The 23,306-nt window shown below is 39.7% G+C and overlaps 1 protein-coding gene across 7 annotated transcripts in view; it reads left to right on the forward strand.

Moving 5' to 3' along the window:
* The window catches only part of PIEZO2 (piezo type mechanosensitive ion channel component 2), a 425,559-nt gene that overhangs the window by 328,426 nt on the left and 73,827 nt on the right, over positions 1–23,306 (forward strand). For 6 of the 7 annotated variants that reach the window (XM_065582029.1, XM_065582028.1, XM_065582030.1 and 3 more), the window contains 8 exons: positions 4,692–4,921; positions 10,752–10,912; positions 11,726–11,902; positions 12,091–12,216; positions 13,947–14,147; positions 16,117–16,321; positions 16,454–16,555; positions 17,110–17,275. In XM_065582029.1, the coding sequence (XP_065438101.1) occupies positions 4,692–4,921; positions 10,752–10,912; positions 11,726–11,902; positions 12,091–12,216; positions 13,947–14,147; positions 16,117–16,321; positions 16,454–16,555; positions 17,110–17,275 (1,368 nt within the window). Of the gene's footprint in view, positions 1–986; positions 1,029–4,313; positions 4,347–4,691; positions 4,922–10,751; positions 10,913–11,725; positions 11,903–12,090; positions 12,217–13,946; positions 14,148–16,116; positions 16,322–16,453; positions 16,556–17,109; positions 17,276–23,306 lie in introns of all 7 variants that reach the window. The other variant, XM_065582034.1, reaches the window with a different exon arrangement.

The raw sequence follows: 23,306 nt of genomic DNA on the forward strand, positions 1-23,306 counted from the left end.
CACTGGAGATTTAGTCATTTTCATAGAGAAAATGTTAATTAGATTTTAAGCCCCAGTTCATGAAAACACTTGCACATGTGCTTTAATTCCCATGGTAGTCAATGGGATTTAGGAACACATTCAACGTTAAATCCATTATCAAATTCTGTCCTGAACAAGAATGCTTTCCTGAACTGAGGCCTTAGTCTGAAACTAAGATTTATTGAAATCACTGGGACTATTTTTGGAGTAAGGTACTACTCAACATGAGTAAAGATGGCACAATGAATGTCAGAGGAAGTTTCTACCAGGAGGAAGGGTGGTAGAACCTGACATAATAGCATAAACTCATGGTTATGTCTCAAGATGGCGGAATTGGGCTGTTGAATAGTATATTCAAGTGAGAGGAAGGGTGATCCAGTGGTTACGGCGCTTATTTGGGATTCAGTTTCCAAAATTCCCTGCTCTGTCAAAGACTATCTTTGTGACCTCGGGCAAGCTACTTAATCTCTCTATGCCAACATTTCTTATTTATAAAATGGAGAGAATGGTACTTTCCTAACCCATAGGGTTATTGTGGAAATAAGTACATTAAAGATTGTGAGTTGCTTAGATACTACAGTTAAGGGGATCATATAAGTACCTTAAATAGACATATGTCCATCGAAAGAAGCAATAAATATTGTAGGTGACAAATATGAGATCAAGCTAAAGAATAAAACCTGTTCTGACATTTTTGTGGCCCCTGAGATTTATCTACAGTCCTTCTAGCGGAAGTTGCTTGCCATCTAGTAATGCTATTGTACATATAGGCTTCCTAGCCTTTTTCACTGCAAGATTAGTAATAAGTGTTTAGACTTAGTGTCTCGTTGTGACAATGCTTGCCTCTGTAACAGGTAACCAAGTACATTCATTCCTGTTTAACAGTTTCCTTTTTTCTCTCTTTAACTCATTTCTCCTTTGCCATCGCATGCATTCTTGTGCTCTCTTCATCTCTTACCTCGTAGCCATGCTAAAGTCAATGGTCGTGTTTATCTAATAATAAATAGGTGGGTATACTTCAATGTTTCCTTTCCTTTTCTTAAAAAATGTACTTTAATTTGTTTGCTAGTTCTTCAGTTCCTAGAAACAAAAATCACTCATGCTGTGCAGTACTGTGAAATAAGCAAAGAAGACAATTCTTAGTCTTCTAAACCCACCAGATGGTTTATAGTGGTTAACACATCTGCCACATGGATTTAGAGGCTGTTAATTCTCTCCCCAACTCAGATTCTTCTCTTAAACTTCATTCAAGCTCAATAAAGGCATAGACAATACTATTTCTAATTGGCTGCAGTTAACAGAATTTGTTCAGGAGGCTGGTATAGCTATGCTTTGTATGTGTATGCATGTACACATATTCATATCCACACGCCTACTTACCTCAGATGTACTTTCAATAATGCATTTGAGAGTCAAAGAAATATGCACAACAAGTATTTTTCTGAAGAAAAATGAAAGTCTGTGCCTTTGGGTATGCTTTCTTGTATACAAAGTAATAGAAGTGTAGACAAAAATAGAACACCTGTACATTTCAGGACATTAAAACCAGTTAAGCCGTGTACTGAGTTGAGTGCTACAGGATCTAAACCACAAAACTTATATTATCATCATGCCTTCATAAAATTAGCTTTTTAAAATATTTCCATAAGCAAGATTCCTTTCAGTTTTTCAAGGATAGGTTTTTTAAAAATTAGGGTAAGAATAAGAGTGGGGTCGTTTTTTTGTTACTCCTGAACGTAAGCACAAAAACTGGGCAAATACCTCAACAAGTTTTCTGTAAATATTTGCTCAAATGAAAAATTAATGTTCTTATCCTGAGCTTATGTCCTTTCTGTGTGCATTTGCAGTCAATATTTTAGGCTGTGGTTCTCAAAGGCGAATGGGTCTTGGGCACCTGAATCTCCTAGGTGCCTTTAAAAATCCCAGCTGTAGTGAATGAGTTTGCTGGCAGGAATGGTCACAGAAATAGCAAATTTTAAGTAAGTATTAGGCATTATCCACAGAAAATAAATGCTGAACTTGTAAACTCGAGCATCCACGCCAGTAACACCCATTCAGTCAGAGACAGAAAAAATGCCATGTGAGCTGTGTCCCCGTTCAAAACGAACAGCTTGAATCTTGGATATTGAATACTCAGGAATATTATACAGACCAAGCATTATTAACAAATTATTTGGCAAATGATTCTGAACAAGTGAATTAAAAAAAAAACATAAATTGTTGGCAGAAAATTCACAAAGAGCCTAAGAGGCATAAATGTGGCAAACACGTTATTCACTATTAATTATTCACTCAGCTCTAGTAAATATATTAAACGTAGTTAAATGTGGCCCTGATTCAGCAAGGTATTTGAGCATATACCTAACTTTAGACGCCTGAGGAGTACCATTGATCTTAGTAGTCTGGGGGACCATTCAGGCACCTAAAGTTTAGTCATGCTTAAATACCTTGCTGAACTGGGGCCTATATGGGTATATCTATGCTGCAGCTGGGAGCAAGTACCCTTAATATCTATTCATACTCTTGCTTATTTCTGAAATAAAATATCTTGGTGAGGCGTCTCCTGAAAGATAAGGATTTAGTCAAATGGTGTTTTTCTTAGTAATCATTTTCATAGGTATACTTCGTAAGATTATATATGTTTGGGACTGACCATTGTATTAAAGCAATATTATGCACTGTGCCTTTTCTGTCTTTCAATAATTAGCATGCAATTAATTTACTGCTTGAGGATCAATTAGCCAGATTTCTGTAACCTTTCCCTTATTTAAGCTACTTGAACTTGCAACTTGAAGAAATTGCAAGTCCCAATTATTTGAAAGATGCTTTTGCTTGTTTAACTATTGCATTGACAGCTCCTGCTGTGCTGTTCATGTTTTATAAGCAGCATTTTGAAATACATTGTACAGAGTAAATAGGTATTTCTAGATTTTCAATTGTCTAATATGCTAGTTAAAAGTTTCAGGGATTGTTGTCTAAAATTAATAAAATTGAATAATATGCTAACACTTCATATTGTAAAAAAAGAAATAATACTTTAGCCTATTAAAATTAGTTACCTGAATAAAAAAATACAATAGATGTTTTATAACATTCCTAATTATATTATATTTATTACTGTAGCTAAATGGTTCTTGCATACCCTTACTGCCAAACAGAGTGCTACAGGAATAATCTCATTCAAAAGGAAGTATTCATGATAGAGGTGTGTGTCACTATGCTTAGACTTGTGTGCAGGATCTGGCAGTAAGAAAGTAGGGGAGTCATATGTTAATGTCAGAAGAGTCTATGTTAGAGAGGAATCTTAGCCACATGATTCTGATCCATATACAAATTTTCCCAGAGTTTGGGGAAGTTTGGATCCAGGTTTGAATCCATTAGAGAGAGAGGGGCAGTGCCAATCCAGACCCTGATCTGAATGTCCACAAAGTTCAGAGGTGTTGGGATTTAAGGTTTTGGTTGCAGTCAGTCTCCAATTTGTATATTGTGTAAATACATGTGAAAAGCAAAATGAATTGGTGAGTTTCATATTGGGCTGAAACTTTTTATATCATAGAAGATGAGTGATTATTAATTTTGTCTTTGCTTTTGTAAAAAAGCAAAGATAATAGAAGAGGAAGAGTTTAAATGTCATAATAATTCTCAAAAGATTTAACATTACTATCATTTCTATGTTAAAATACATAATTTGCAAACTGTGTATTTCAGCTTATTTTCTATACTCTTGACTTTGCTAAGTGATTCATTCAGACATGGTTCAGGATTTGAGGTATGACCTCTGCAAGTTTTAGAAAAGAGAGAGGCTGTAGGCCTTCCCCAAATTAGATGATATCAGATCTATTGAAGCAGTGACCTTGGAATTTTTGCTATACTGTTTATGAATCTGCAGTTGGGGGGGAAAAACAACCTTTGAAACTAACATGTTTCTTTGCTACCCAGTTGCACCTTTCCATGTCAAAAAGTTGAAAATGTATTCAAAATATGAAGTGTATAGCTTACCTGTGATAATTCAGCTGCATTACTAAAAGCATGGGAGAATACGCACACTTTTTAGCAATTAGTTTTAGCATAATTATATGGCACACTTTCCAATTTGCTCTGATTTTGTGATTCTTAGTAGAAGTGCCCTGTTAATGCCATGATGCATGCTCTTGACATTAGAAGGCTGCTGTGGATGGAGTAGGAGAATGCTGTAGCAGTTATGTAGCATGATGTATTTATTATCTCTGATCTTCTTTTATAACCCCTGTTCTCATTTCCCTTTTTCTTTCTGTTTCAATTACTTTGAGCAGCCTCAAGAAAAAAATACCAAACCACCACAATGAGTAAGTCCCCCATGAAGTAATGAAATGCTCGCTCTCTCACAGTGTCATTTCATGCTTCTACATCTTAAACTCTGACCATTTTCTCCATTGGGGAAAATGTCAAGTTTAGGTGTCAAAACCACTCATTACTAACTAATCACTAGCATCCAAGTGAGAAATAATTACTACTACATTCGGACTCAGTTTGCAGTGTTTGTTTGCAGAAAGTACCAGAATCATTAGCATTTCCAGTTCAATGGCATTCATACAAGCATTGTTTATTTTTTAAAATTATACTGCTTGAAAAAAAATCGTTCTTGATACCAATATGGCTCAGTTTGCTGACACCTCATTATTTACCAACAGACTAGTGCACCAAGATGGAAGTCTGCCTGACATAACCATGCTGAATTTAACTGCCAGCAATGAAAAGGAAGAGGATAAAAATCTGGAAGAGCATGGTGATGAAAGAATGGAAGAAAGAGATGGGAAGGGAGAGAAAGATGGGGATGAAAAAGAGAAGGAGGAGGAGGAGGAGGAAGAGGAAGATGAGGAAGAGGATGATGATGATGAATCTGATGTAGAAGAAACTTCTGGTAGGCTTTGAGGCCATAATGTTGCCCCTTGCTAACTTTATTTAACTTCAGTTGTAGGTGGTTCATCCTTGACGAGCTTACTTTAGATAACATTATGTTTTCCTTTTAATTTTGGCTAGAATCTTTGCCAAATAGCCTGGATTGAGCAGATGGGTCCTTGTTAATTATTCAACATGCTCCAGTCTCTTAGGATGAGAACAGCTACTGTTACCTACAGTATGCTTACAAAATGGAAAAAAAAACCTTCGGCTTCTACTAGAGGAAAGCCCTTTACAAAGCCAGTGATGGATGAGGAGATTCCTGAAACTCATGGAAAGCTCCTTCCATGTGAATTCTTGAGGAAATAATGCTTTTTTTCCCCTTTTCTATTGTATGCTTTTAAGGTTATTCATTTCAGTAAGTTCTCTGCTTCATTGTTCATGAACAGCTTTAGTGTCACATTTTGCAATTTTGAATGAGGAATAGCTAACTGATTCTAAATTAATATAAAAATGCCGAAGGGTGGTGGTGGGTGAGGCTGTTATCCTGGATATCCTTGGCTAAGACCTAAATAATTTCTGTAATACAGTTATGAACATGAACCCTGCATGACTTAGATTAGCAAGAGAAATAACACGTCAGAGACAGGAAACTGAGGGAAGAGTGTTTAGAACAGAGGAAAATCAGATTGTCTGGAAATTGCCTTACATTAATTTGGGCAACTACTGTTACCATTGTATGTAGGGCTCTGGAACAGAAATAGAGACTTTCAGTGAGACCTGCTCAAAGAAAAATGCCAGTTTATATGCTCTAAGAAGCCTACACTTAGTTCATGCAGCACCAGGGGATCAGAAACCACTCATATTTCCCTGGCTGGGGGATTCCATCTGCATAGAAGACTCCACGGTGGGTGTAGCCCTGACATACCCAGCTCCTGTGCTCTTTCTGTGCAGGCAAGAGCGTGATTGGAATATGCTGCACTCTGGCTTATTCCCAGCTGGTGGAAGTTCCCTTGGGAACACTGGCCAGCTGTTGAAAGTTAACCTACATTGGGGCAGAGCCAAGAATCAGGGAGCAGTAACTGACTCCCTGGAGGCCTCCGCTCTGTGCTGCGCTGAATGGATCTTGGCAGCAGCACAGAAAATATCTGTGACTGGATGTGAGATACTTTTAAGTTACATACACATAGTGTGTGTGTGTGTGTGTGTGTGTGTGTGTGTGTGTGTGTGCGCGCACACGCGCCAAAAAGCTATATCATAACATTGCACTGTTAAGCACTCAAGTGTCTGTAATTGCCAGCGTTATTTTAGCAGAGTAATGCACACCGTCTTTGTTGCATGATTAAATGCTATTTCTCGAATAATACAATATTCCATTTAATTTTTTTTTTACATGCGTAGCATCTTGTGCCATATATCATTCTGGGTATGCCAGATAGAGCTCATGACAGTAATTTGCATGCCCTGCTTCATTCACCTGGCACCTTCAAAGTGTTGTTTTCCAGTATGGTTAAAAAAAAAAGGCTTAATATAACATTTATTCTTTGAAAAATAGTAAGTGATCATGTCATTAAAGACCATCTTAATGAATATAGAAACATACTTGCAAAGGAGATTTTTTTAAGGAAAAAAGAAGAAAACAAAATCAATAATCTGGTATTATGTGGCCAGACATCCAAAAAGGCAGAATTTCACACAAAATAAGCACTCAATAGACAGTTCTTTTTCTTTTTAAATAAAAATAAAGATCAGAAAACTTGACATCATTGTCTAAGGAGCCCTGAAATTCCTCTGCATCTTTGGCCAATGTAGGCAGCCACATCCAATTTTTCATGTTTCCATCTCCAGTACTAACTGTGCAACCGTTCTTACTGTACGTTAGGTCCTCATTCGTCTACATTTTACGAACCCAATCTTCAGACTTAATAATTCTCATTTTTAAAAAGTGGTCTCACTCTACTTTTCATCAAATAGCATTGTGAGCTAGTGAAGTCTCAGGTTACTAATGCTTGATCCTGCAAAGTGGTCTGGCTGGCGGACCCTTTTCCAAGATGGAGTCCATTGACTTCAGTGACACGGGCACAGGGCCGGCTTTAAGCCAATTCGGCCGATTCCCCGGAATGGGCCCCTGCGCCTAAGAGGGCCCCACAATGTCCGGGGCTGCCGGCGGAGCGGGGAAAAAAAAAAAAAGCCGCGTCCTGCTTCTCCCCCCTCCCTCCAGCGTTTGCGCTGCCATACAGCTGATCAGCACAAGCCTGGGAGGGAGGGGAGAAGAGGAGGAATGCAGCGTGCTTGGGGAACCACGCGGGGCCAGGGCGGGGATTTGGGGAGGGATCCAATGGAGCAGGGAGGGAGTGGAGTCGGGGTGGGCCCGGGGTGGAGTTGGGGCGCGGGGGGGTGGGGGAGGCGTGAGACAATTCACGTCCTGGTGTGGGGCCCCGCACCTGCTAAAGCCGGCCCTGCTCGGGCATTTGGTCAACTTGCAGGATCAGGACCTAAGACTATATTGTTTTTATAATACATATGTACTACATATATTGGTACCTTATAATGTATTATTACGGTTAATTAAAACTAAATTATTACTAGTATTACCAGATAACTTGCATCCAAGAATTTTCAAAGAACTGGCTGAAGAGCTCACTGGATATTTAATGCTGATTTTCAATAAGTTCTAGAAGATTGGAAGAATGCTAATGTTGTGCCAATTTTTAAAAAGGGTAAATGGGATGATCCAGGTAATTATATGCCTATCAGCCTGATTTCGAACCCTAGAAAGATAATGGAGCAGCTAATATGGGACTCAGTTAATAAAGAAATAAAGGAGGGTAATGTAACTAATGCAAATCCACATGGGTTTATGGAAAATAGATCCTGTCAAATTAACTTTATATCTTTTTTGATGACATTACAAATTTGGTTGATAAAGGTAATAATGTTGATATAATATACGTAGACTTCTGTACGGCTTTTGACTTGTTACCACATGACATTTTGATTAAAAAAACTAGAATGATATAATATTAACATGGCACACATTAAATAGATTAAAAACTGGCTAACTGATAAATGGGGAATTTTCATCAAGCAGGTATGTTTTCAGTGAAGTCCCACACCAATTGGTTCTTGGGTCTATGGTAGTTATCATTTTTAACAATGACTTGGAAGAAAACATAAAATTATTACTGATAAAGTTTTCAGATGACACCAAAATCGGGGGAGTAGTATTAGTGAAGACAGGTCTCTGATTCAGATCTAGATCACTGGTAAACTGGGTGCAAGCAAACAATATGCATTTTAATTCAGCAAAATGTATACATCTAGGAACAAAGAATGTTGACCATACTTACAGGATGAGGGACTCTCTATCCTGGGAAGCAGTGTAATGGTGTGGCCAAAAGAGTTAATGTGATCCTTGACTGCATAAACAGTGGAATCTCAAGTAAGAGTAGAGAGGTTATTTTACCTCTGTTTTTGACACTGATGTGACTGCTGCTGAAAAACTGTGTCCAGTTCTAGTGCTCACAGTTCAAGAAGGCGAAGAAGTGAGGTTTTTACTCACGAAAGCTTATGCCCAAATAAATCTGTTAGTCTTTAAGGTGCCACCAGACTCCTTGTTGTTTTTTTAATAAATTGGAGAAGGTTCAGATAAGAGCCATAAGAATGGTTGAAAGATTAGGAAACATGCCTTACAGCGATAGATTCAAATAACTGTCTATTTAGCTTAACAAATAGAAGAGTAAGGGGTAATTTGATTAGTCTGTCATCTACATGAAGGAACAAATATTTAATAATGGGATCTTCAGCCAAGATGAGAAAGATATAATGGGATCCAATGGCTGGAAGTAGTAGCTAAACAAATTTCAGACTGGAAATAAGGCATAATTTTTTCATGGTGAGGGCACTTAATCATTGGAACAATTTACCGAGGGTTGTGGTAGATTCTCCATCGCTGATAATTTTTTAAGTCAAGATTGGATGTTTTGCTAAACGATCTGCTCTAGGAATTATTTTGGGAAGTTCTATGGCTTTTGTTATACGAGTGGTCTGACAAGATGATCACAGTGGTCCCTTCTGGTCTTGGAATCTATGAATTACGCTAGTGCCTAGAGACTAACTCGCGAGGCACTGTGCAAACATAGAATAAGAGAGAATCCTTGTAGAACACACAGGCAGAGAGAACAGAATGATGGTTGGCAAACATCATGTTAGTGCCATGAATTTTTTTTTCAATTTTTTTGTTTTGTTGTTGTTTTGGAATTAAACTCCTTTGCGTGAGGTTTAATTAGGAGAGTATTTGCTGCCTGGAAAAATAAAGGAAAGGAGAGGGGACATTGAAGGGAGGGGGAACTGTATGGGGAACAGAGCAATGAAGAAGGAAGGAAGGGAAGAGCAGCCTGAAGAGCAGGTGGAGTGAAGTCAAAGTGAAGAGACTAAGGAAGGAGACAGAGAGGGGTAGGAGCAAACAGCCAAACAGTACAGGGCAGAAAATGTTCAGAGAGAAAACTGTGGACAGCCTTGTGGTGACATTATTGCTGTCTGACAGGCCCTGTTTTAGCTGCTTCTGCCACCTTCCTTCTCTGTCTGGCTCCTCTCTTCAATTTTTTCCTTTCTTCCCCAAAGATATGGAACGTAATGGTGCCCAAGTGGGGGTCACTTCCACATAATGCTGGGCCTCAGGAGCACCGGAAGCTTACCTCTGACTGGCCCCATCTTTCTCCTTTCTCCCCATCTGCTCCTGCTGGCTTACGTCTGTGACTGGCTCCTCCCTGCAAATTACATTTGTCAAAATAAATGAGCAAAGTACATCTGTGATGCTACCTTTGTGTTATCAAGTCCTTCATTTATTGATTAGCAAAATACAGTATTCTATGATGTAGTGTGTTATGAGTATGAAACAGAGCAGTACTAATGCTAAGTGTACAATGAAGGTAACTAAAAGTTGCATTTCAAGCAAAACTCTCCAGGGAGGGTTTGCAGAACTCTGCAAAATTCTTCAGAAAGCTCTATTACAGTATATTGTTCTTCCCAGAGGACTATGTAAACATCTGTGAGACTTGTGAACATGTTTTTAACCATCTCAGTGGCATATTCAGCTTTTAGAAAGCAGTGTGTGGCCATATGTTAGCATCAGGCAGTCTTTTCCATTTCCACATTGTCACTCTCAGCAATATAATTTTCAGGGTTAGAGTGTGATTCTGCTCAAAGCTGACATAAAGGTTTGCTAGGGAGAAATATCCTCTGTTAATTACTTTCATGTTTACAAACTAGGACCATATGCACTAAATATAATCAAACTAAACTGTTTTAGTTCTACAGGATCAATGGGTGGAGTAAGGCAGTGATCCATGGATTCACAGATCCAGGCCCTGGGCCTGCAGGGGCCAATGGATGCACAGTCAGTGCCACAAATACTTTTGTAGTGGGTAGCCTTTGATTTGTTGTTGGGGTGGGCCCCATTTAGTCTTAATCCACCATTGAAAGTCAGAGATGATTTTACTCACCTTAATGTCTCTTGTTTTGGGGCTGAGCAGAAAAAATCCTGTCTTACTATTTTCTTTTGAAGAGGGAAGTAACAAAGATAAAGACAGTTTTTCAGTGACTCCATCGGGTTTGTCTTTGCAGATTTTGCAGGGGGGCAGGATAGCTCAGTGGTTTGAGCATTGGCCTGCTAAACCCAGGGTTGTGAGCTCAATCCTTGAGGGGGCCACTAAGGGATCTGGGGCAAAATCAGTACTTGGTCCTGCTAGTGAAGGCAGGGGCTGGACTCGATAATCTTTCAGGGTCCCTTTCAGTTCAGTGAGATAGGTATATCTCCATATATTTATATTTCTATTTATATTTATTTATAGATTTAAAGAATAAGTGGCATCTGGTGATCGACCGCCTCACGGTGCTATTCTTGAAATTCCTGGAATATTTTCATAAACTGCAAGTTTTTGTGTGGTGGCTTTTGGAGCTGCATATTATCAAAATAGTTTCTTCATACATCATCTGGGTCACAGTGAAAGAGGCAAGTAAAACCTGGGCTGACAAAATCTCACCCTTCTGTTGATGCTTCTTGGCTCCACAGCAGCGTATCCAACCCTTGGGCCAAACCTCATTCCAACCTACTTCTTAGGTGCAGGCTTAACTGGGGGTCCATGGTCCAGCTGGGCTCTCCAGATGCTGGTGCCTAATCAAACCCTGAAGTCCCAGCTTCACTTAAAGTCATCAGTTGGGAATGGGGACTCCTCTCAAACCTCCAGTCCTCTCCACCAATGAAGATACTAGGGGTTTTTGTTTAATTTTTTGGGAAGCCGGAGTCATACTCCCTCTGTCTTTCTCCCTCCCACCAGCAGCCCCTTCAGATGAGAGGAAGAACTCTGGTGTGCATAGAAAATAATTTGTGTGAGTCCCCTATCACAAAAATCAGCCTTTCTACCACCCCCAACAGTCCAATGTGTACACTTTGTTGCTGCAAAAAAGCAGGGCCACGGGTTTGGCCCTTTTTATTTAAAACCATACTTGTACAGTGGGCATGCCACTGTGTGGGCTAGTGGTGCTAATAGTATTTTGAAGTTAGAATTGTTTCCAACCTAATTGATTGCTACGTTTCCTGCCAGCCACTAACTGCTGTTGAGTTTCAGTGACATCCATGTCTAGCATCACCTTGAGAGCTGTTTTAAATTTTGATTTCATTACTTTTCTTAGATCTTGTTTTTGGTCCTTTGTTTTGAAGGATTTTTCAATGACTTGTGTGTGTGAGGTATTCTAGGTATAAAAGGTCACATTAAGGTGCCTGCTCATCTGGCTGCTCTGTGTAATTTCTGTTTTGTGTTTTCAGGTGTCTCTGTTTAACTTTGTGTTTTTGATTGCCTGGGCTCTTGCTTTGCCATATGCTCAATTCCGCCCATTGGCATCAAGTGTCTGCACTGTTTGGACATGTGTGATTATCGTCTGCAAAATGTTATATCAGCTCACATCTATTGACCCTAGCACCTTTTCCAGTAACTGTACAATGGTGAGTAGTAGTGCATATTAAGCGTTTAATTGCTAGGTACTTCAGTGAAAGGACAGAGCCAAAGGAAGCATGTGAAGTGTTCAAAGCTGCGGTTCGGCTGATGTGTTTCTGCTGAGCCATCATGATTCCTGCCCCCAGTGGCTCCAAAGAGACTCTAACTAAAGAACTTATCGTTGTTTGCGTTTTAGCCTACAGAAAATGAAACTGACATAGGCAGTGAAGAACTGAAGACATCGCTTCTCTACAGCGCACCCATCGATCCTACAGAGTGGGTTGGATTAAGGAAGTCTTATCCCCTGCTTGTATACTTAAGGGTAACTGCTCTACATTTTTCTGTGTTTAGACCGACTGTCTCTTACTCCTGATGAACTTTTCAATGTCCTTGAAATGGATCATGTGCCACACACAAAATACATCATTCCATGAATTGTGAGCTATAGACAATGGAGGAAAAAAATGTGGTGTACGGGTAGGGGGCAAGTGTCCTGTTATACATGATTCCTACAGCCCTAACTCAAGAAAATTCCATGCAACAATTCAGATAAGATGCACATAGAACCATAGCTCTCTTGCTCTACTATGGATTAAAAGGATATCAAGAAATTTGACTGACAAGATTTGTAAGAAGTAACAACATACATCCATTTCAGATATTATCAGATCTAAGATAAATGTTTGATCTGGATAATTGTCTCTGACTGACAGCACATATCACCTGCAATTATTTTTTAAAACTTTTATCCCTAAGAAACAACTTGGAAAAAATGTTGGTTTTTTTGGGGGGAGGTAAGAGTGGGGGGAGGGGAAACAGCAATAATCCTATGTCTTTATTCTAGTTTTTGTTTTGTTTCATGCAGGCAGGGTGTGTTTTGTTACTTTCATTTGGATTAAACATTTCTTAGCCTTCGGGCGCTGACATAGAGTAAAACTATCCTGCATGACTCCCATAGGATTAAAGAGTCTCTGAAGTCCTTTACTTATGATTTAGGATCAGGACCAGCTCCAGGGTTTTTGCCGCCCCAAGCAGTGGGAAAAAAAAAAGCCGCAATCGCGATCGGTGGCACTCCAGCGGCAGCTCCACTGCGCCGCTTTCTTCTTCGGCAGGAATTCAGCGGCAGGTGCTTCCCTCCGAGAGGGACCCGCCGCCGAATTGCTGCTGAACAGCCCGACGTGCCGCCCCTTCCCTTTGGCCGCCCCAAGCACCCGTTTGCTAGGCTGGTGCCTGGAGCCGGCCCTGTTTAGGATAAAGTGCTCTGCGTGGAAAATGGCTGAAAAAAACCATGGTTGAGTCACTGCAAAATTAGATTATATCACACGTTTAATTATCATTTGTGACTCATCCTGAACTAAAAAAAACAATCAGTGAGTTACTTCACCTACCTGTATGGTACCTTCATTGGCCTTCAGATTTTCGTTCATTCTGAACACAGCGATCAGATTTGTGGAAGTTAGAACTACACCCTTCTCTCGAGGGTAACTTTCTCAGTGCTGACCCAACCCAGTTCAGGTTCTCTGCTTCTTTTCTTCATGTGATTCCAGCAAGATAAGGCCAAAATATGGGACAGATGCACAGTTTCTGGTCTTTTATCATATAAAAGAGCTGTCTGACTGTGCTTAATAGTGCTGCTGTTCCCTCTGCACTAACAGAGGCAAAGTGAACAGCCCATGTAAAATAGGGTTATGAAAACAACAGCAAAAGGACTCTATCAAGCACTTCCATTGTTTTTCTGGTGAGAACAGAAGTCAGTGGCATTGCAGATATTAGAGTATGAATCAGTCTCAGTTGTCATGACACCTGCAGTGAGGTCTCTCTACCCCCTCCGGAGGGAGGAGCAGAAATTGTGGAATTGGTAAACCCTTGGTGCATTTTACTGCTCAAGTAAGCTTCCCATTTTGAAATTAAATCCCAGAACAATTTGGTATTGCAGCAATATTAAACAATAATATCCACTAGAATATTCATTGATTATGCTTCTCAGAAAAAATTTCCAACTCCTCATATTTCAGTTTTGTTTTTATCTCTTTTGTATTGCTTCTTTTGTAGAATAACTTACTGATGCTGGCTATTCTGGCCTTTGAAGTTACAATTTATCGGCATCAGGAGTACTACAGATGTCGAAATAATCTTACTGCACCTGTGACTAAAACCATTTTCCATGACATTACAAGATTACATTTGGATGATGGACTTGTAAACTGTGCCAAGTATTTCATAAACTACTTCTTCTACAAGTTTGGGTTGGAGGTAAATAACATATTCATGTGGTTAAGACAATGATTCCCAACCTTGTGGTGTTTTGTTTTGTTGGTTGTTTTATTTTGTTGGTTAGAGATATACTGACGACCTGCTGCTCCCTCATCCGCTACTCTCACCGGGGCCAGGGTTGTCTAGGCACAGTTACCACCATCTCTTCCCCCTCTCCATCTTCCCCACCCCATGCTTTTTCTCTTGTTTGTCTCTCTTTTCTTTTCAATATACTTGTTTCTCATTCCTGTGCTCTGTTTCTAATTCACCAAAAGGGAAGGCTGTGTGCTATTCAGGGAGGGATTGGCAAGGGGCATCCACTGATGTCACCTACAGTTGAGTTGAGTACCATGGGAGCAGAGAAGAAAAGCTGCAGCTGGCAGGCTACCGTCTATGGCTAAGTACCTATTAGCTGTTCTTGCATCTGCTGCACTCAGGACTGTTGCAGGAGCTGGGAAAAGAAAGAAGTCACTCTTTATTTTAGTGGTATTTATATTATGGTAGATCCAAGAAGCTTGGTCCCCCACTGTGCTTCTTGGCTTCAAGAGCTTACTACTTAAATAGACAAGATAGACAATGTGTGGGCAGGGAAAGCTACAGACAGGAGAAGTGATTTTCCCAAGGTCATGTGGCAGGTCAGGGGCAGATCTGGAAGTAGAACCTGAACTCCTGAGTCCCAGGCCAATGCTGTATTCCATGGATGATGTTGCTCTGCTTTGCTAGCAGCAGCATGGGCAAAGTGGTAGGGCGGATTTGAGGTTAGACAACTCTCCTTGCTCCTTCTGTATCTCTTGTTTGACCTGCATCTCTGTCTAGCTCCCACCTTCCCTCTGTCCTCCCTCCCCTCCTAGTCTGGCACCAACTCATACAGACAAAACAAAAATTTAATCCATCTTGAAAATAAAGTAATGCTGAGTAAATACCTCATAAAACACTTATAAGTATTTGCTTGACTAGAACAGTGAATTTGCTTCAGCTACGTTCACACACCTTTTGTGTTCAATTTTCATGGATAGTCAAATTAAGAAAATTAGTATAGTGGCAAGAATGTTTGTGTAAAAGGCAAGTTTTAAGCAAACTTTAGAGAATACCTGCAGAAAGCAAGTTTTCAGCTCATGTGCATAAATATTTGCAGTGGAAACCCAATTATAAGTTACTGTATGCCTATTAGTCTAATCAGAACCAACCGACATCTCTCTCAAATTCCAAATAGTCAGTGTAATGAATGGTTAACGAGCAATCCTTGGGAGCAATCCACCAAAATTAGTTAGCCACAAAAATTGAGACCATCGCTGTTTGTGAGCAGTTCCTGGAGAGAGGAACGATGAAATTCATTGACTAAATGATTCACTATGAATTATTCACTGAGTTCTAAAACCAAGTGTTGCATATTAGCATCGCCTAAAGGCACTGTTTTAAGTGCAACCAGAGAGTAGAAACTACCCTGGGAAAAAGAGCTTCAAAAATAACAGTGAAATAAACCACTTCAGAACAATTGAGCTGTTTGTCTATAGTAAACAAAAGTTACATTGTCTGAATGCTTATTCTTTTTATGTGGTTCCCACCTGAGGATGCCCTCCAGTTATTATTTTTCTTTATGAGTTCATTCTTTTAACATCTGTTAGTAGTATCAAAATATATGTCTATGTAACATGCTTTGCTTGGCAACAATTAAGCGTTTCCAATCTAGACTATCCATGACAATGTTCTGGCCATTTTATATCTTTTTAGTAGCATGAAATGGAAACTTGCTTTACAGTTGTATTGAGATAGTCAGTGTTGATTAAAGAATTACACAAAGTGTGGGGTGCTGGAGGACTATTAACCATGTCAGAGGCTTAGTATGTGAAGAGCTACACTCAGCTACATCAAGTTTCCAAGAATCAGATTGAAAGGTTAATTTATTATATCTGCCTTGATCATCTCAGAGGTTGTAAATGCTGCATATGTTTCTTTACTTCTTCCACAGACCTGTTTCCTACTGTCAGTTAATGTAATTGGTCAACGAATGGATTTCTTTGCCATGATTCATGCCTTCTGGTTAATTGCTGTATTATATCGACGTAGAAGAAAAGCTATTGCAGAGATCTGGCCAAAGTACTGCTGTTTTCTGGCATGCACCATTATATTCCAGTACTTCATGTGTATTGGCATTCCACCTGCTCCTTGTAAAGGTAGGGTCACTTACCTTTTATGGCCATTTGCTCTTACAGGAAACTGCTGGAAAATTGACAGATACTTTAAAAAAAATGAAGTAATTGTTATAAACTATTGATTACATTTTTGCATGCTTCCTTTTATTGTAGACTATCCATGGAGGAGCCCTAATGCCAACTTCAACTCCAACATCATAAAATGGTTATACTTTCCAGACTTCATTGAAAGACCAAATCCTATATTTCTTGTCTGTAAGTGTTTTAGCACAGAGCTGTGAAAGTTGTTTACTTTTCTTTGGTTTCAAATCATGCAAAAGTATAATACAAAGCTTTTATTTGTTTTGAAAAAGCAACTTGGCATATTCTACAGGGCATTATTATTATATTTCTTACTGTAGCACCTAGAGGACCTGTTCATGGACCAGGACCCCATTGCACTAGGCAATATACCAACACAGTACATTGAACAGTAATTGTGTTTTTATAAAATCAGTGCATTTAAATGTTCAGTAATTTATGCAACTGGTACATTTTTGTTTAATAAGGCTGGATAAAAAGTGATGAATTCTGTTTCCTCCCTTTAATCTCCTTCTCAGAAAAAAATCATGGACGTGAAATAATCAGGTGAAAATGAAATGTAGTAACAAATGTCAAATTTGCATTACAGTGCATTGTAGATAATGCAATCTTAGGGGATCATTGTAAGAACTACTGTGCCGTGATTAGATTATAGCATATCACCAATAGCATTCAATAGATCTGAGTTAATGGCTGAAGTTCTCATGGTAATATCTTCATTTTTTCAGACGATTTCATGTTGCTGCTTTGTGCATCCTTACAAAGACAAATGTTTGAGGATGAAAATAAGGCTGCTGTGCGAATCATGGCTGGGGACAATGTGGAAATTTGCATGAACCTTGATGCAGCATCATTTAGCCAGCACAACCCTGTTCCCGATTTCATTCACTGCCGGTAATGCTGGGTCTGGAATATTTTGAAATTACAATTTACCTTCTTTTTAAAGTTCTCCATTTTGAAGGTATCTGTAATATAAGAGTGTTTGAATTCTGGCTTCCAACTCGAAGTAAGTTATTTATCTTCCATAAGAAATAGCTGGAAAAGGGTATATGGTACCACCTAGAAGGCTCTTTCCAACACAGGTGAGCATGTTTCTGAGTATCTCGGTGTAGCTGGCCCACTGACGGCCTCGATGGTGCCATGCGGAAGGTACAGATCAACAACATCACAGGTGAAGTTCAAGGAGGGATTGTGCCTGAAGGAGCAAAATCTTTCCCTGGGTTTCCTGGTGAGTACATGGTGGTGCACCTGATCTAGTCCTTGTCTTCTCTGCCCCATGCACTTGTGCAAGACCGAGTTAGTCTGGCCCTGTCTATGTATCTGTTTAATACCACAAATGTATTTATCAGTTAATTACATCTTGCTGCTTTGCTTCAAATTGAAGAAGGTCATACAATATTTAAACAAACAAAAAGCTTCTCTGGAAAAGAAGATTCTTCACTCAACCCAAATAAGGGCAAAGGGGACATAAAGCTGTCTCATATGGACAGTTGAGGATTTCCCCTGCATGACACCTCCTTCCCACCCATGGACTTTGGAGGTCTGTTGGGGTGGTGTGGGATTAAAAAAGGGGTGGAGCCAGAAACACACTGCTCCAGCCAATCTTTGGCACATGGAGCAGCTCTTATGTAACTATTCCAGCTGTCGAAAATTAGAGCAGCTCATAATCCTGGAGCCATCTTCTCCCTGCTCCTCAGCTGCTGTGTGTGTAAGCTCAGCACAGCTGGCCATCTAGCCTGCTGCGTTTCTGAAGGGTTGGTGCAATATTTACAAGAATAACTATGGGGGAAACGTCATTAGCTTCTCTGTTTTGCCCCCTGGATGTTTGTTGTGACTCAGAAAGCATGTTATCAGCAGATGGCTGAGAGGGAGTTGAAAGCTGTCTTTCATTGAAAAACAGTTATTATTTCACCAGACGCTCATTGTAGTTGCAATCCCTTCATAAAATCTTTAAATCGATCCTATTGTTTCTATTGGAAACTGTGGCCAAAGCCATGAATAGCTGTGAAGATGAACTCACTGAAATGCATTCAGCTGACGTGCTTATTCAGAGATTATAGCACTTGATGCACTCTGCTGCCATTGAGAACAGACAGCTGCTAATAGGATGACGCCTGGTGCCACCATCTCCCTACAAGATATTGCACCAAGTGGAGATGATTTCCTGGAGTCTTATCAGCAACCAGAAATACCTACAGAAAATATCTGCCACAGTGGGGCTTAATTGGGAGGAATGAAGGGAAGGGAGTGGCGTTGGTTCCAATACTACAGGAAGAGTATTAAATCCACTTGTTGCCACAGCTGCCACATCCACTTTAGCTCTGAGCTAATATCTGAGGAGCGTGCACAGAAAATGAAGATGATTCCAAGCTGTCATTGAGTCAGGGGTTCTAGGCAAAAGCATCACTGGTGAGAATGCCAGGGGACAGTGAGAACATGTTGTGATTTTCCTGATTTAGTTCAGAAAAATCACTGTGGCAAATGTCAGAGAGTCTACATTTAAAAGTTCTCTTCAGAAATAAAAGGGCTAAAGACTCACTTTGCTTTTTAAATGACCTTGTTTGGCATCTTTTTTTTTTATATTCACAGGAGTCTGATGGCCATGCCTATCGCTCCAGGGAGTAAATGCCCAACTACACCTTTTCCCATCAAAAAATCAGTCCTTTGCACTGCAGCTCATCAAGCTCTTTCAAATAAATTTCATTTTAGGTTTTTTTCGGAAAAGCTGTTTTTAGCAGATTTTCAAAAAGTATTGATCGAATTATTTTTATCTAAATCCAGAATAACTTTTAGAAATCCCCAGAATCCCCAGAAATATGGGAGAAATTGTCTGCTGGCCAAATATGAAGAACCTGCAGCAAATCTGAAGATTTTTGGTTAGGAGGCAAAATGAGGCTTTTATTGGGAAGTAACCTCAACCTTAACTGGACTGCTGCCTTTCCATAAACTTTAGGACCAAATTCTCCCTTTTGATTCATATGTAAAATTTCTTGAAGTCCTAGATCGCGCTTTGTATATTCAAAGGCAGTATTTGGGATGTGATGAGAAAATAGACTCTTATATTGGTAATTAACAGTATACAGACTTTTCATAAAAGGTTTGCTGCTCATGTTTATGGGTTGGCAATGTTGTCGCTGGAAAGTATTGGATATGAAAAACAGAAAATCCAGAGAAGCAATCTGTTTAATTGTGTTAGGGGTGAACACACATGTTTGTGACTAAACTTGTTCTGGTTAAGCATGGAAATTTATGTGCCTTTTATATTTGATTCATTTATGTTGCGGAGATCTGTTGTGTCAAGACACATGTTATGTAGAAAATAAAATGAAAAATAAGGCAGAAAAAGAAGCAAGAAAAAGAAACTTGTTAGAAAGCTCAGGGACCAAATAAGCAACAGCAATCTAATGACTTTCGCGTTGGTTACTATATTTTACCAGGATATACACTATATGGAGACTGAGACTAAAATATCAACTGTTTTAGCCATATTTAGAGATTCTGAGTTTTGAATTGTTCATTGTTCATAGACTGGAGTAACAGCATGTTGGATTGAGAAAACTCTTGTATATGTATAACAGAGCCAAGCATTTTGAGAGGGCTTCAGGTAACCTTGACCCATATCTATTGGCTATGTCTCATCATAGTTTGCAAGAATGAGGGGCATATCTTCCTTTAATCTAAAGTGAGCTAGTGCCTGGTTTTCAGAAGTGTTGAATGTAGCAGTTCCCACTGACTTCAGAAAGACAGTGCATGCTGAAGAGCGGAATGAGGACATCCTTTTTACTAGTATCATTGAGAAATTAGAACAAGCCCTGAAACTAAACAAAATAGATTTACTTAAATCAGTCATAGTCAAAGAAGTGACTGTAAAAAGGCATAATATCATGCCAGTTTTTCTCCCTACAGGACTTCCATGTAAAATTTGCTCAGTTCACAAGTCAGGGAGATGACTTTTCTAGCTGTCAGTATTGAAAATTCACTTTGAGATCTAAAGATCAAGCTGTGTTCTTCCTCACTGATGTGTCATCACTAGTAATAAAGATTCTGGATTGTAATTTAGCTGTGTCAGGGTTCCATCCCCCCACTCTGAACTCTGGGGTACAGATGTGGGGACCCGCATGGAAGACCCCCTACGCTTATATTTTACCAGTATAGGTTAAAACTTCCCTAAGGCACAAATTCCTTTCCTTGTCCTTGGATGGTATAGCTGCCACCACCAAGAGATTTACACAAAAATTCAGGGAAGGGTCACTTGGAATCCCTATCCCCCCAAAACATTCCCCCCCAGCCCCTTCATCCCCTTTCCTGGGGAGGTTTGAGAATAATATACCAACCAATGGCCTTATCAATGTAAGCACAGACCAGGCCCTTTGTCTTCAGGATACTGAAATCAATCAGGTTCTTAAAAGAAGAACTTTATTTAGAAAGAAAAAAAATAAAAGAATCACATCTGCAAAATCAGGATGGAAGGTAACTTTACAGGGTAAATAAAAGATTTAAAACACAGAGGATTCCCCTCTGGGCTCAGCTTTACAGTTACAACCAACAGGAATAAAACTATCTCTGTAGCTTAAAAAAATTCACAAGCTAAAACAAAAGGTAACCTAATGCATTTCCTTGCTCTACTTACAATTTCTGTAATTTTAGATGGATTATTTCAGGTATATTTTCAGGAGATGTTGTACCTGCTTGGCTTCTCTCTCCATCTGGAGAGGGAACAAACAAAGAGAGCAACAACAAATCCTCCCCCCCCCCCCCCCCCCCAAGATTTGAAGGTATCTTCTTTCCTCATTGGTCCTTCTGGTCAAGTGTCAACTAAGTTATTTGAACTGTTTAACCCCTTACAGGTAAAGCAGTCCAGTACAGCTGCCAAGGAGGGATTTTATGCTGCTACATACATAAAGGTTGCTACCCTTCTACCTATATTTATGACAAGCTGACAATTTGTTCTGAAGCATAACAAAGTCCAGCTCATATTCCTTATAGCTACATTACACCTGCCATGCTAACTGGAAGTTTTCAAATCTTTTCTAAAGCCTCCTGGCTGACTTCCTAGGTACATTCTCTTCTTCCCTCTTTCTGGGCAAGAGTACCTCTAAAGGAAGGAGAGCATCATGGTGGATTGGTTCAGCATGAGCTATCTATTAATAACAAGAATAGTCATGGTCCCTGCCAAGTGGAGCTTGGACCTCCGTGTGTTTCCGGACATTTATTATAATCTGGGATACCTATTTGAATAGCTTAGTTTTGCTGATAGAGTGGAGTTATCTCCTTCCTGCTCATGATCATTTAAGTCTAAGACTCTGGGGACATGATATATTTTCATGGGATCCTACCTCTGATTCTTGGAGAAAAGAACATTCATGACAGAATGTTGGGCCCTGTGGTCCAACCATCTTTGATTTTAGAAACTAAATCTGTGATTGCAGTGCATTCCTAGAAATGCCCTATATGACTTAATTTGATCCTGTTCTTCAGCCTGGAATGCTTACACTGACCGTGTGGAGATTGAGCAAGGCAGATGCACTGCTGAAGGTTTTTCCAAGGAGTTTAGTAACTGGGTCATGCTCAGGGACACTCAACTTCTGTCCCTGATCCCCAGATTTGACATACTTTCCCCCCATTCAAATTCCAAAAGACGTTGAATGTGCATTCCTGTTCCCATGTTCTGTAATGGACCTGTGCTTGAATTTTCCCATGCTCACTGAGTCCAATTCAAAACTCGGGGGAATTTTATGTTAATTAGCCTTTTGTTTACCTGCGCTGTGTCCCAGTCCTTCTTTGCTGAATCAGAGAAAGTGTCTTTCTGTGTGCAAAGCAAGTTCTGGAATTGTACTGAATCTCTCACTCACAGTTTTATAAAAGTTAACAGTTTCTGTCTTTCTAAAGGTTGTAACAATAGACAGAAAGCCATCAAGAGTTCAGTATCATGACATGATGCCGTTTTTACAATCACTTCTCTTACTATGATTGATTTGTTCAAGACTGTATTCCATTAACCAAATGACTACATGCAAAATTATTAAATTCCACTCTGCAGTAGCCAATTTCATTGATTCAGAGTGCAGAAACATCTGCTTCTGAAATTTGTAAGGTGGCCACCTGTTCATTTCCTCATAACTTCCTCTTGCACTACCAGATGGATCTGTACTTGTTTATTAATAAAAAGAAGAACAGGAGGACTTGTGGCACCTTAGAGACTAACAAATTTATTAGAGCATAAGCTTTCGTGGACTACAGCCCACTTCTTCGGATGCATTCGTGGGCTGTAGTCCACGAAAGCTTATGCTCTAATAAATTTGTTAGTCTCTAAGGTGCCACAAGTCCTCCTGTTCTTCTTTTTGCGGATACAGACTAACACGGCTGCTACTCTGAAACCTTTGTTTATTAATGTTTCTTTGCCATTAGATTCTCCAAGAGTAGTTATATCTAATAAGTTCCTTCCCCCCACCCCCTGCCAAAGGCCCAGCTTGTGATATTTGCTAATTGTAATTGTTGCTGGGTGGAATAGGAGGAGGAGGACATACAACAAGGGAAGATTACTTGCCATTAATTCTGTTTGTTGTAGTCCTCTTTTCCCATGCCACATCTCTCCTGCTCCCCTCAAGAAGTGCTGCTTGGTGTAGTCCTCTTTTCCCATGCCACATCTCTCCTGCTCCCCTCAAGAAGTGCTGCTTGGTGTAGTCCTCTTTTCCCATGCCACATCTCTCCTGCTCCTCTCAAGAAGTGCTGCTTGGTGTAGTTTTTCTTTGATCTTATTATATATGTCTTTGTTCTGGAAGTCTTGGATTTGACTGATCTTTTGTCTTCTTGCTTCTGGTTGGTAAAGCCACAGGCTTCCTGTTATTGGATTTGCTGTTTAGAAAGGAAGAAGAGAGGACTAGGGAAAAGAGAATTACTGTTGAGTAATTTTCCCTTAATTCCC

This window comes from Chrysemys picta, chromosome 2 (genome assembly GCF_011386835.1).
Source record: "Chrysemys picta bellii isolate R12L10 chromosome 2, ASM1138683v2, whole genome shotgun sequence".
NCBI classification, from domain to species: Eukaryota; Metazoa; Chordata; order Testudines; family Emydidae; genus Chrysemys; species Chrysemys picta.